The sequence below is a fragment of the Plenodomus lingam genome (genome assembly GCF_022343315.1).
Source record: "Plenodomus lingam strain CAN1 chromosome Unknown contig_26, whole genome shotgun sequence".
Lineage (NCBI taxonomy): Eukaryota > Fungi > Ascomycota > Dothideomycetes > Pleosporales > Leptosphaeriaceae > Plenodomus > Plenodomus lingam.
The window spans coordinates 1,238,163-1,250,881 of record NW_027093941.1 but is presented as its reverse complement, the minus strand read 5'-3'; the positions used below and the strand labels follow the sequence as shown (position 1 = coordinate 1,250,881).

The following is a 12,719-nucleotide window of genomic DNA, read 5'->3' as shown; positions in this document are numbered from 1 at the left end:
GGCTAGTAAAGTACTCTAGGTTTTTATAGTCTATAAATATTATAAATAGTTTATAAACGCTCTATAACTCTACTAACTAGCTTTTAAGACACTTAATAATAGCTAGCAATTCCTTATTATATATAGTATAGTTTTGTCTCTCTAGCGTTAGTGCTATAGAGTAGTAAGTAACTAGGCGCTAGACGCCCCTAACTTTTTGCAATAAGCAACCCCTAAGAGCGTATCCTAAATAGTCTACTTCTAATAATATTTCTTTAGCTAGGTCCTATTACGTTAGTACTAGTCTAGAAATAAATGCCTTTTTTAGTGTATTAAATATACTCTATTCTTCCTCTCCCTATTAGAATAGGGTGTCCTTCCTAGTTAGTTAGTTTAAAGGCGCTGCTACTTTAGAAAACTTTATAATAAAATCGCAGTAGAAGTTAGTAAAACCTAGAAAACTCCTTACCTCTCTTATATTCCTAGGGGATTCCTATTCCTATACCGCCCTAAGCTTTTTAGGGTTAGGTCTAAGTAATTTGCCCGCCTTAATAATATAGCCTAGGTAGCGTACCTCCTTAATATAGAACGCACACTTCTCTAAGTCTAGGTGTAGTCCTACTTCTTTTAATAGTATAAGTACACGCTTTACTTTTCTTATATAGTTAAACTAGTCTCCTCCTAAATAAATTAGGATATTATTAAGGTAGGCTATTATATACAATCTAAGTAACTCTATAAGCACAGTATTAATATATTGTTAGAAAGTAGATAGCGTACTACTAAGACTAAATAGATATACTAACTATTTATACAACCTAAACTAGGTATAGAAAGCTATTAAGGACTTATAGCCTTCTACTATTCTAACTTTATAAAAGGCAGCGCGAACATCTACTTTTATAAACTAATTTATGCTAGATAGTATACGCAAAGTTTCCTTAATAAGTAGTAGTAGGTATTAGTCTAATATTATTATACTATTAAGTATCTAGTAATCTATATAAAGGCGCTAACTACCTAATAGCTTCTTTACTAATAACACTAGAGCTCTAGCTATAGAAGAGCTTGCTTAGATCTAGCCCTTATCTATTAATCTAGTAAGTTATGTTCTTAGTTCTAGCAATTAATTATAAGATATAGGGTATAGTAGACCCTACAGGGGGTTAGGCTAGGTTCTATCTAGAAGAGTTATTAACTAAATATAGTAATCTATACTACCTTAATAGGGCAGCAAACTGCTTGCTAACTCTTTGTTAAACAGGTCCTTAAACTCTTGCAGTTCTAGTAGCAACTTTATCTTTCTAGTTTTATACTTAGGCTTATAGGGAACTGTACTATTAGTAATATAGATAGTGTGTATATTAATAGGACTTCCCTTATTAATACTTCCTAGATATTTTATTAGGTGTAAGTTATATATTACCTATAAAATATCTAGTATATTTATTACAAAAATTTGTACCTATATATCTTCCTATTAGGGTCCTTAATTTAGCAACCCTACTATAACTAAACCTAAGATAATAGAGATACAGGTAGGATATAGGCGTCTCCTACTCTCTTGTACTACTATATTTCCTGCCTTCCTAATAATTAATTTACCTTATAAAATGTCTACAATAACGCCCTCTTTGCACAGCTATAGTCTGCCTAGTATTAGTTAATAAGAGAGACTAGGTACTATATAAGCTAAAAGCTAAGACCGCTAACTATCTAAATTATAGTCTAATACTACTAACTATAAAATCCTTGTACCCTTAGTAATTCCTTAGGTATATTATAAGGGTCGCAGGGGAATATTAATAAAGTTCCTACTAATCTATCTTACTAACTTTTCCTTAACCACACTAAAACACTAGCACCCTAAATTAACTATTACTTGCATATTCTCTACTCTACCTAGGAGGAGGGGAATAAAGAAAGGAGGATTATTTAACCTAGCCTTAATATCTAGGGGACACTTAATAGCCTCTACTATTAATAATTCCTTTATTATAGTGTCCTCCTTATACCCTTAACTTAGCCTAAGGTTAGGGGCAGCTAGTTTCCTAAATTAGTGCTGCTTGCTAATACTGTAACTATCTTAACACCTACTAGTTGCAGCAACAGGGTATTAGGGCATGCACGCATAAAATAACTACCCTATCTATACTAGGTATAGACCTTTGCTAGTTTCTATATATTAAATAGGTCCTATAGGATCTAGTTAGGACGTGATATTAGTAGTTTAGTAGGTATACTTAATAAGGCTGCTACTTCTACTATATTTGTGTTGCCGTCCTAATCTAAGTTAGACTTCTACTAGGGTTCCTTAGACTTACTAGCCTAAAGAAAGCCTAGTTCTAGAGAGGCTATTTTAATATCTACCGCAATTGTCTTATATTCCTCTATAGCTATGTTATAGTTTATCCTAGAGACTCCCCTATTAAGGGAAACTAAGCGCATATAACTATTAAGAGATTACTAAAGTTATAAAAGCTTCTATTTATTATTCTAGTATAAACCTCCTAACTATATAAGGAGCTATATAAAATTTATAAAAAACTCTATAAAAGGCTAATTTTAGCCCTAATATAAGTATTCTAACGTAACTTAGGCGTGCTCCTGCCTGTAATAGTTACTATAATAGAACGCTAGGTAGTTAAGAAACCTACTTATATCCTAACACTTACGTGTACTATCCTTAAAGTATAGTGCTATAGCGCGCTAGACTATAGGCAATAACTAGGACTAAATATATATAAACCTTGCTTCCTTATCCCTAATAAAGGCCTTATCTACACGTAGTTTAAACTCTATAGTTATTTACTAGGAGGAGAAGTTTACCTTAGTGCTATTATATAGCAAGCTAACTAGGAAAGGTTTGCAGCATAAGGCAGGAGAGGGCAGAGGTAGCATGTTATTAAACCTGGCAGGCTTAGAGGAGGGTTAGGATAGAATCTAATTGCGTATTTCCTTATTCTATTAACGTAGTATAGCTATTATAGTAGAGTCTTAAGCCTATTATTCTATTAATCTATAGACCTATTATATTAGCCTTTCTACTATATTAGGTTGCACCTAGTTATTCTAAATATCTAGTGCGTCTATCTCTTATTACTATTATAGTATATTTAGAAGAAGATACTAAAATATTATAGACTAGCCTTAAGGGAGAATGCAATAAGCGTTAATAATAGTATTTAGTATCTTAAAGGAGAGATAAGCCCTTTACGCCTTTTTATAGGTGTCTAGTGTGTTTGCTTAGTAGTGGTGTTAGACTTAGTCTGTCTTGTGTTAGACCTAGGCTTAGGCATAAGCCTAAGCCCTTTACACTTCCTTAATATTACTATTAGATAGTGTTAAGGGAGGAGGAGGTATATATATATATATACTAAAAGAAATAATAGCAAAAAAAGGTATTACTACTATATCTATTAGTATAATTACTTAGAAGGTAACTTTATATAGGATTTTAAATAGAGATCCTTACCCTTATAGATAATTAACGCCTAGAATATATTAGGAATATATTAGGAATAGGTTACAATATACCTACTATACTTCTTTATCTAGCTTAACTATAGCTTAACTATAGAATATAAAGCAGGACTACTAGAAAGATTTAATATCTCCCTAGTTAGAAGACCTTATAGATATGTAGAGTCTACCTCTAGTAGTACCTAACTAAAATAATATTTTTTCCTAGTAGCAGATATTAGGCTATAGTTCTAATAGCTAATATATAGTTAAGCCTATTCTATAATTTGCTAACTTATTATTAACACGTTTTAAATATATTTAAGTTTTGCTCCCTACCTAATTTACTATAGTCCTTATTATAGGACAACAAGACACCTAGTAGTCCTTATAAATCCTTAAAGAGAAGCACTTAATAAGGCTATAATAATAGCTTCTTATTTATAGTTCTCTTTATAGAATTTTCTTAGGTACTATACTTTTTAAGGTTTAGATCTAATTATATAATATATTATTAACAACGTAATAAGAACACATTTATAATATATTCTTAAGATACTTATACACTTTTACCCTAGAGTATTAGTATTTATACTAGCTTGCTAGCTAGCTATTAAAGAATAGTAAAGTTGTAGGCCTGTTAAGATAGATAGACTAGTAGGAGTATTATACCTGCTAGAATTAGAACAATTTAAGAACGTGTTCTTAACGTGTTACCTATATAGCCTATATAAGCACCTCTTTTCTTATTAGGTAAGAGCTATCTTTATATTGCTAAACTAGTATTATATACCTATACCCTTAGCTATATAATTAAGGGTATGCTAGGAGAATAGCTATATGCTTAATAATTACTAGTGTAAGTAGTGGTCCTTAACTATTACTATAAGTAAGGTATATATTATGCCCCTATAACGTGTTACTAACCTATTCTAAACTTATTCTATTTACTTTTACTTACTTCCTTAATACTACTACTACTATCCTCCTCTAGCACTTTATATAGTTGCCTAAATTTATCTCTAATATTACTATCTAGTTTAGATATATTATCTAGTACTACTATACTAAACTCTAGTATAGTATTTAGGAACGCCTGTATATTATTAAGAATAGGTTTAGAACATGTTTAAAAAAGATAGTAATAAAAACTACGTTTACTTACTTAAATTACCCTAATTTATACTTAACTATAGGCTAGTTTATATAACTATAAAAATTTGCCGCTGTAACGTGGACTTGAACCTACAGGGATATTCTAACCACTTAGAGTAAAGCCTAAGTCGCCCAACGCTAAACCCATGGTTATATGACATGCCACCACGACTTCTACAACCAGCCAAAACTCAGGTCACGTGAGGTCAGTCACTGCGTGGCAAAATACTTCTTTATCTGGACCTCTGGACCTCCGGACTCCTCATATCGTGCCTGTACATAGACAAGCTCAGTGCACATTGATTCTGTAGCTTTTGTTCTCCCAATCAAAATTCCTTTCTTTCATGTGCTTTCCGCGTTATCTGCCCTTGACACGAAATGAATAGACCACCCAAGTCGCTATCTAAGCTGGGCTATCCTCACAGCGGCTGTAGCAGCGCTCAGTGCAGGTCCCAAGAGTGATCTCAGTTTGGACGTTATCAGCACGTCATCTCAACCCACTTCCGTCTATTATTGTACGCTTGACCAAAACATGCGTCTCTTCCGCACAGAAGGCACCTCTTATCCTACAGTCTTCGCACACATCCCAATCTCCGTTGAAGCAATGTCGGCAGTGGTAGTGAAAATCAGTTGCCCTGATGCTCGAAGTACAGACGTCGCATTGAATAGACCCTGAATCATCACTATGGTCGGGTGACGCAGTTTGTCCAGGATCAGTCGGTCCACACTCTTCAGATAGGAGTTCTGATACTGCACGGTGCCCCTTCTTCGTGGCTATCCAAAGTGGCGTCCTCCCGAATTTGTCGGCAATTCGAGAGTCGTACTTGTACTGGCTGATAAGCACTTGAACGGTAGTAGTCTGGCCGCCAGCCGCAGCCCACCAGAGTAGAGTCCGGTTATATGGATCTTGGAGCTGGCTGATGCTATCTTTCTCGATTAAATGCTCAAGTACTTTGTTATTGCCCGCATATGCAGCAATCTGGAGTGCGTTGCCGTAGAATCTACCCTGCGCGTTAACGTCGGCTCCCTTGTCTAGCAGCAGCTTTACTACCGCCTCGTGGCCTTTAGATGAAGCCGCCTCGAGTGCGTTGCAGTAGTATCCACCCCGCGCGTAAACGTAGCATCCACCCTGCGCGTTAACGTCGGCTCCCTTGTCTAGCAGCAATTTAGCCATTGCACAGTGCTCACGTTTCACTGCGTATATCAATGAGCCATCACCGTTACTATCCATCGCATTCACTGCGCATATTTCGCCTTCTTTTCGGCGCAGAAATTCCTTCGCCACATCCCATAGTCCAAATCGTGCTATCCAATGTAAACCTGTCAGAGCAGGATAATGCGCACTGTACCCTCTGTACTTGTAGCTAGGCACCAATAGTACCTGTGCTGCACAGGAAAGTATGCCACTGTGGGTAACTAATGTGCAAACTAAGTGAGCAACCTTAGCTTCGACACATCTTGTATGTTCACCACAATGTTTGGCTGCGTAATCCAGGAATTCATGCTGACGCAGCCTCTCTTCAAAGTCTTCGTCAGTGGCACAGCTGCCGCTTTCGAAGACGCGGAACGATAGGTAGGTCAGACACGTCTCGGCTATTTTCAACTGTCCATCTGGGTTCAGCCTAGAGCTGATATGCTCCAAGTATACTTGCGTAGTGTAGTGCACAAGACGGATGATAGCACTCTCCTGATCGACAACAACAAGCCCAGCGCATACAGAGACTATGTCGTCCACATCGGGTTTGTTTTCTGGATCGAATTCAGCTTCGCCAGGCTTGACTGCTAAGGCGCAGCATAGCTCGGCAGTAGTGAGCGGTCGCTTCGCAAATGTAATCCACGTTAGAACGTTCTTTGCTAGTTTACAATGCTTAGCTCGTTGGCCTTCGATCCTCTCTAGTGCTTCACTGTACGCATCATCGAGCGCAGCTGCACCTTTTGAGAATGTAGTGAGAGTTGATTTGACTTCTTTTGCTGTCGTATCGCCCGATAGGGAATCTATGTGTAGACGAGCCAGAAGAAACCTTGAGTATGTAAGTTTGTATCGCTGTAGAGATAAGAAGCGACTTACATGCCGCCGACAGCCTCTACTACACTGTCCTGCACTAATTTCTGCAAGGTTGCACTTCGCTGGACACATCCGGGTAACCGATGTGTTTGGCCAACCACGAACTGCTTAACGTCCTCATCGCTAGCCTCTACTTCTAGCCTCGATGCTAGCCGAAAAGCGTCTTCAATATCTGGCACAAACCGCGAGGTAACCATTAATCGCACATCTGTTCCCTTTTGCAGATCGAGGAGCTTCTTGCATAGCTGTCGGCGTGTTTCTTTCTGACACTCATCCAGCGCATCGACGACTATGTGAACGTACGGATACTGTGCGAGCACGTCTCGAAGAGCGCTGTATATATCAACGAGGGTTGGCTTCGTTCCGCGGCCGGCGTGTTTCTGATGTAGTTCTTCCACAGGACGAATCGTTGACGGTCGGCCCTGAACTAGCTGCTTGAGGATGGCTGCTAATATACCAACGATGTCCTGGTCCGCTTGAGATTTGTAGCTGCAGTAAACGTACGCAACGCCGTATGCGCCGATTTGCGCTGAGTCCAGAAGCTGATCGATTGCGATGGCCGCTACCATGGTCTTGCCAGCACCTTTGATTCCTGAGCAGAAAAGGGTGGTCTTGGCGTCGTCAAGCCATTGTGCCACTTCAGGTGCGTCTAGGAACCACTGGCCTGTCCCTTCCTGCCTGCGCTTTATGGTGTCCGATTGCTGAGCGGGATAGTCGCTCGACGATATCCATTCTAGAAGAATGCGCTGGGTTGCGGTGACTTGTACCTGCTGCACTTTGTTGACAGCAGACTCGATAGCCGATACGTGCGTCCGAATGGCGCCGGTGTCATCTTTGATAGCTTGGGAGAGTTTGCTTGCACGTCTAAGCTTAGTCGCTGGGTAGTCCTGGTACAGACACTTACAAGTGATCCATCTGTAACGCGATCTCCACTAGCGTCTTCAATCGTTCCATGCGAGCCAAAATGGCGTCGACCTCTTCTTTGTTGAACTTCCATACTAATGCCTCCTTGGCTTTCTTCAGCCGACCTCCGTCTGTCATCTTTGCCTGTAGAGTTTCTAGCGCTTGCTTGAACTGGTCGAGCGGCCCGTTCTCGATTGCAAGGGCTTGCACTGCGCTGAACCATGGCTGATGGCCATGTCGCTCTTCCAGTCGAAATCTCAGGTTCGTCAGGAGGTTGTGCAGATTGCTCGTTTCGATCGCGCACTGCGCACGGCCTTTGGAGGCGGCCTTGACGTCGTTCAGGTAGGAGAGGACTTTGGCTGAGAGCTGGAGGATAGTGATGATGCTGGTTGTAGCACTCAGCGGATCCATGTTGGAAGGGTTCGAGTGTCGACTGCAGACATGTGCGAGACAGGTTTTGCGAAGAAGGCGGCATTGTTAACGTTCGATCAGGCTGAAGAGTGTGCGACCTCCGCGAGGCTGAGCAAGGAGCTGCTGTGCGAATCGTGAGGGCGCGCCCGCATCTTATCGATAAAGTCGCACTACGGCTTGGTGGAGTTCTGTTGCAATGACAGGACGGTGGAAAAGAGGGAGACAGCGGCCGGCCTTTTTCGCAGCGTGCTCCAGAGCCATTCGATTCATGTCAAGGCGATAGTGTTCTCGCCATGTGGGCATGAGAATGCTGTCGATGAAGGAAGCGAAATGGGATGCATTTCACACGTCTTTCTTCATGCTCAGCACTACGGTAAAAAATTGTTTACTGTAGAATAGTACGCTAGCGGTTTACTATATAGGTGTAAACTAACCTTATATATACCTGTAAATAGGTTTAAAGTGGTAGTTTACTTGTATTAAAGTGGTAGTTTACTTTTATAGTAGGGGTTTAAATTAAGTATAAAAAGTAGTTTTATTTCTATTATACGCTATAATACCTAACTAAGACTAAAAGGGGTAGAAAAGATTAGCTTCACGCTATACGCACATATGACATAATAATAAGTCATGATATTTTTACTAATAGGAGGTGGTGATAATAGGAGGTGGTGATAATAGAGGTGGTGATAATAGAGGTGGTGATAATAGAGGTGGTGATAATAGAGGTGGTGATAATAGAGGTGGTGATAATAGAGGTGGTGATAATAGAGGTGGTGGTAGAGGTGGTGATAGAGGTGGTGGTAGAGGTGGTAGAGGTGGTGAAGAAGATTAAAGAAAGGAGGGGTAAAATACTTAGATAGTTAGTAGGAAACTAGTAGATTAATAGAAGTAGAAGTAAAAGTGGAATACATGGTATAGTAAACCCTATTTAGGTTTACTTCTTCTACCTAAACCACTTCTTAGTCTACTTTAGATAAATATGGCTACTGTAAACCGGTTTTGTACCGTAGTGAATACCAGGGTGTCAAGGTAATCTAGCCTCTAGTAGATAGAAAAGCAGAAACAATAGCATAGCTCAACACTATATATCTCTTTACTGCAAGCCCTTATCTAATAGAAAAACGCCTATAGAATAAGTGTATAGTATTATAGAGCGACAGAACTAATATAAGAATATGTAACAAGTCAAATGGGTAGAGTACTTGCAGCACGGGGGTGTTTGCGTGACCCGTGGATGCACGTTAGGTACAGTACTTTCGAGACCGAAACACTTGCGCTATGGTGAAGCGGTGGGACGGAACTCACATTCGACTAATCAGATGCTCCACAGAAGACGCAGGAGAGTACATATATCCAGCAAGGTGTTTAGATGCAACTTGAAACAAGAAAGAACCTCGGACGAAAGAGGAAGTCTGCGGGGTTTCAGACACATGTACAACGAATACGGTACAAGCAAGGGGTGAAAACAGTCACAAATCATGACTACTCTGCACACCATGAGACAAGGCTGATCAACGTCACCGATCAATCCCTTGTCTCCTACCGGTACCCCCACAACACACCCCACGCTCGTCCTTCGGCCCACAAACGGCCCAAAGTCTAGACCGCACCCCATTTCCGTACACCCGTCCTCAGATTCCCCTGAAACTACATCAGGGTTCCAATGCGACTGCAGCACCTCGTTTATGACATCATGTTCGAGGGGCAGAGATGAGATGCACCCAAGGCCCTGACGATGTGCGACAAGGGTTGCGCAGTGTCACAGAGAATGCGCAGCACATCTCAAGAGTCTGGAGCGCTCCGCCCAGCCTTCAATGTGACGTGCTGTCGGCCATGTAGAGCTGACTGACTTCTTCTCAGGGTTTTTGGGGGAATGTGAGAGGCTCGCTAGTGCTGTATGCTTGTTGCGCCGGTGAAGGAACTGTTGATGCGGCGGATTGTATGGTCAGATGAGGGGTTTGGAGAGTATTGGATCGTGATGGGAGGGTCTGGACGCGGATGAAGGGTTGATTGGGGACGCGTGGTGTGTACTGAGAAGATGAGGTGTTTGGAGTATTGAGACATTGTATATTAGGGAGTGATGTTCGCGGCCAGATAACAATTGTTTAACCATTGTTTTCGTTGAGCTCCAACAATAGAACTATACCTTTATACCGGTACATGTCAGCATTGTTTCAAGCATTATCACTACATCCCGGCATGCGCGCTTCACACGACTTTATGAATCGGAGTGCCAATATGACTGCCAATATAATTGATATTGCACCTACTGCGACTCTTACCATCAATATGGAATTGAACACCAACCCCAAGTCGGAAGCAAAGAAACCAACGAGTCAACAGGCCGTGCAGAGAGCGGACGGAGTTGTGGTCGAACGTCCACAGTACAAGCCCAGCGATGCACCAGATCCAAGAACAAGCTTTGCATGCAAGAAAAACATGTTCTTTGTGAAGGAGTATTCCAAACCAAAGAACTTGGGGAGACGACCCAGCAATACAATGCAGATTGACCTACTTTATATCGGGTCATTCCTAGTCGATCATAGCAGAGACGAAAACGACAAGACCTTGGACTGCGACAAGCAAGCGCGCCAAAAACCATACACAAAGCCCACAGACGAGAACGAATATCCCGATTTGCTCCTCGACTCTTGCAATAGCGCATTCCTGGTAGAGCGCTTCCTCTTAGACTCTGGACCATGGAGCGCTTCATCAAGAGAGACAGGATGAAAGACTAAAACTTCGTGGGACATGACTACCTACTGCAACATCAACCAACATTTGCTTCACTGTCAAGAGAAATCTGCCAAAACACCAAGAAGCGTAAGATTTGCACAATGGCATCGAAGAGCCACCGATCCGAGATGCTGAGAAAGAAGGTCAGAATGAGGGTACTCGCGGCGCACTCTCAGGAGTCAGGCCGACGGAAGGAGGGACTTTGGGAAGATTCTCAGCAGGCAGTTCCATAGAGAACGAAACTGCAGCGATGTTAGCGGGGTGTAGTTTAGCGATGACATTGGACATTGGAGTCATTAGAGGATGAGAGGCTACCATGGTGATATCTACGATGAGATGCACCTGTCAAGGTGAGTATGAGTGTCCAAGTCTATCTTATTCGTAGAACATTTACAAGACGACTCGTAGTTGCTACGATGTCACAGTTTTCATCCAAAAATCAGATAGTGGGCTGTTGAAGTGTTGTGTATGAGTTCAATGGTCCATATCCCTTGAACTGCGCGCGCTCTGTTGCAAGTTTCAGGCGTTGACGTTGATAGTGATTGTTTGGCGCTGTTAAAGGCTCTCACGTGTTTCGGTCCATGAAGCTACCAACCGTCTTTAACATTATCTCATTCATCAGAACGCTCTAACGAGCTTTTACCCCTGCTAGTGCAACGCTAAAAACTCCTAGGAACTCTAAAGGGATTAGCGTTGCGCTAAAAACTCCTTAACTAATCACGCTGGCCGCAGGGCAAAGCTCGCCAGAGCGTCTAAGGAATAATAGGACAGGTTTTAGTAATACTTAGATTTAGGTTGTATAAGGAGATAGTATATAACTTAACCTAATATATCCTATCTACTATAACACGTTATAGTCTTGCCTTTATAAGCAAATTAATATTTAAGATATTCTCTGTTAATTATATATATTATAGCTATGCCTAGCTTATTTTCTTAGATGCATAGCCCTTCTCTAAATTAACTATCTAGCCTACTCTTATCTATACTATTAGCCCTTAATACGCTATCTTAGGGCTATCTTAGCTCTATTAAACTAGCGACAAATATTGCTATAATATATAGTACTAAAGAGGAGGATATCTTTAGTAGTAATGTAGGCTAGGAGTCTACACTAACCCCTATAGGTAGCCGCGAAGGTTGTGAATATTTAAACAAGCATGCTAAATTAGAAGTAGTTATTTAAACGCTTTAATAAGTTAGGTAGTTGTTTAAAGAAATAGTAGAGGCGTAGGCTAGCCTTAAGGATTACAGTGGCTAAGTAGACGTATAACTATCCTATTAAAGATACTATAGGTAGAAAGATTGCTAGAGGGCGTTAGTAAGAGTACTAGAGACTCTTGCAGAGCAGGGTATTTGCTAGAGCACGTCTGTAGCTTGTTGCTACAGGACTAAACTTACTAGGCTAGTAAACTTCCTGCTATTTAGTTAATTCACAATTAATATATTATTAGATTAGCTTAACGCGAAGCGTGTGACTCTTGTTATCTAGTAACACGCGCCTACTTAGTTTTATTTCCTTTAGGACTTACTTATAAATATCTACTAATACTATTCCTTATATAGTAGCTTAAATAAGAATAATTATATTAGTTACTATATATTTATAATTATAAGTATAATATATTTCTCTTAGAATAGGAAGACCTTAAATACTCTACTATCCTGTCTTAACGCCTATCTCCTTAGATTAGGTGTACACTAGCAAGTAATTAAGACTTTAGTAGGCCTTAGGTTATGCTATAGCTATTATTATGCAAACAGTCTAATAGCAGAGATTGCTAAACATGCTATAGTACGTGCTAATAAGCATCTCTTATTAAATATTATAGAAGAAGAGGGTAATAGTACGTTATCTTATATAGTAAGAGAACTTCTTAATTCTCCTATAAACTCCTATAAACTTCTATAGACTCCTATAGACTCCTATAAACTCCTATAAACTCCTATAGACTCCTATAAACTCCTGTAAACTCCTATAAACTCCTATAAACTCCTATAAACT

General features: G+C 40.3%; 2 protein-coding genes across 2 annotated transcripts; one reads left to right on the top strand and one right to left on the bottom strand.

Annotated features, from left to right (window-relative positions):
* Positions 1-4,748: 4,748 nt before the first annotated feature.
* IAQ61_006690 (uncharacterized protein) lies at positions 4,749-8,392 on the bottom strand. The gene is made up of 3 exons (XM_066097273.1): positions 7,566-8,392; positions 6,665-7,516; positions 4,749-6,617 (listed from the first exon to the last, which is right to left on the bottom strand). Exons 1-3 carry the CDS (start codon positions 7,973-7,975, stop codon positions 5,084-5,086), a joined length of 2,796 nt encoding a protein of 931 aa, XP_065952750.1. The 5' UTR covers positions 7,976-8,392; the 3' UTR covers positions 4,749-5,083.
* A 1,746-nt stretch (positions 8,393-10,138) lies between these two features.
* IAQ61_006689 (uncharacterized protein) lies at positions 10,139-10,708 on the top strand (the record flags this gene model as incomplete). Its single annotated transcript, XM_066097272.1, has 1 exon — positions 10,139-10,708. The coding sequence occupies one exon, from the start codon at positions 10,139-10,141 to the stop codon at positions 10,706-10,708; it is 570 nt and encodes a 189-aa protein (XP_065952749.1).
* Positions 10,709-12,719: the final 2,011 nt, after the last annotated feature.

Bases quoted from the DNA above. Each gene is read 5' to 3' on its own strand.
- IAQ61_006690 (XM_066097273.1), bottom strand. From the start codon at position 7,975: ATGGATCCGCTGAGTGCTACAACCAGCATCATCACTATCCTCCAGCTC. The intron at 7,517-7,565 runs GTAAGTGTCTGT...TAGACGTGCAAG, and splicing joins GCGTTACAGATGGATCACTT to CAAACTCTCCCAAGCTATCA. The intron at 6,618-6,664 runs GTAAGTCGCTTC...TACATACTCAAG, and splicing joins GTAGAGGCTGTCGGCGGCAT to GTTTCTTCTGGCTCGTCTAC.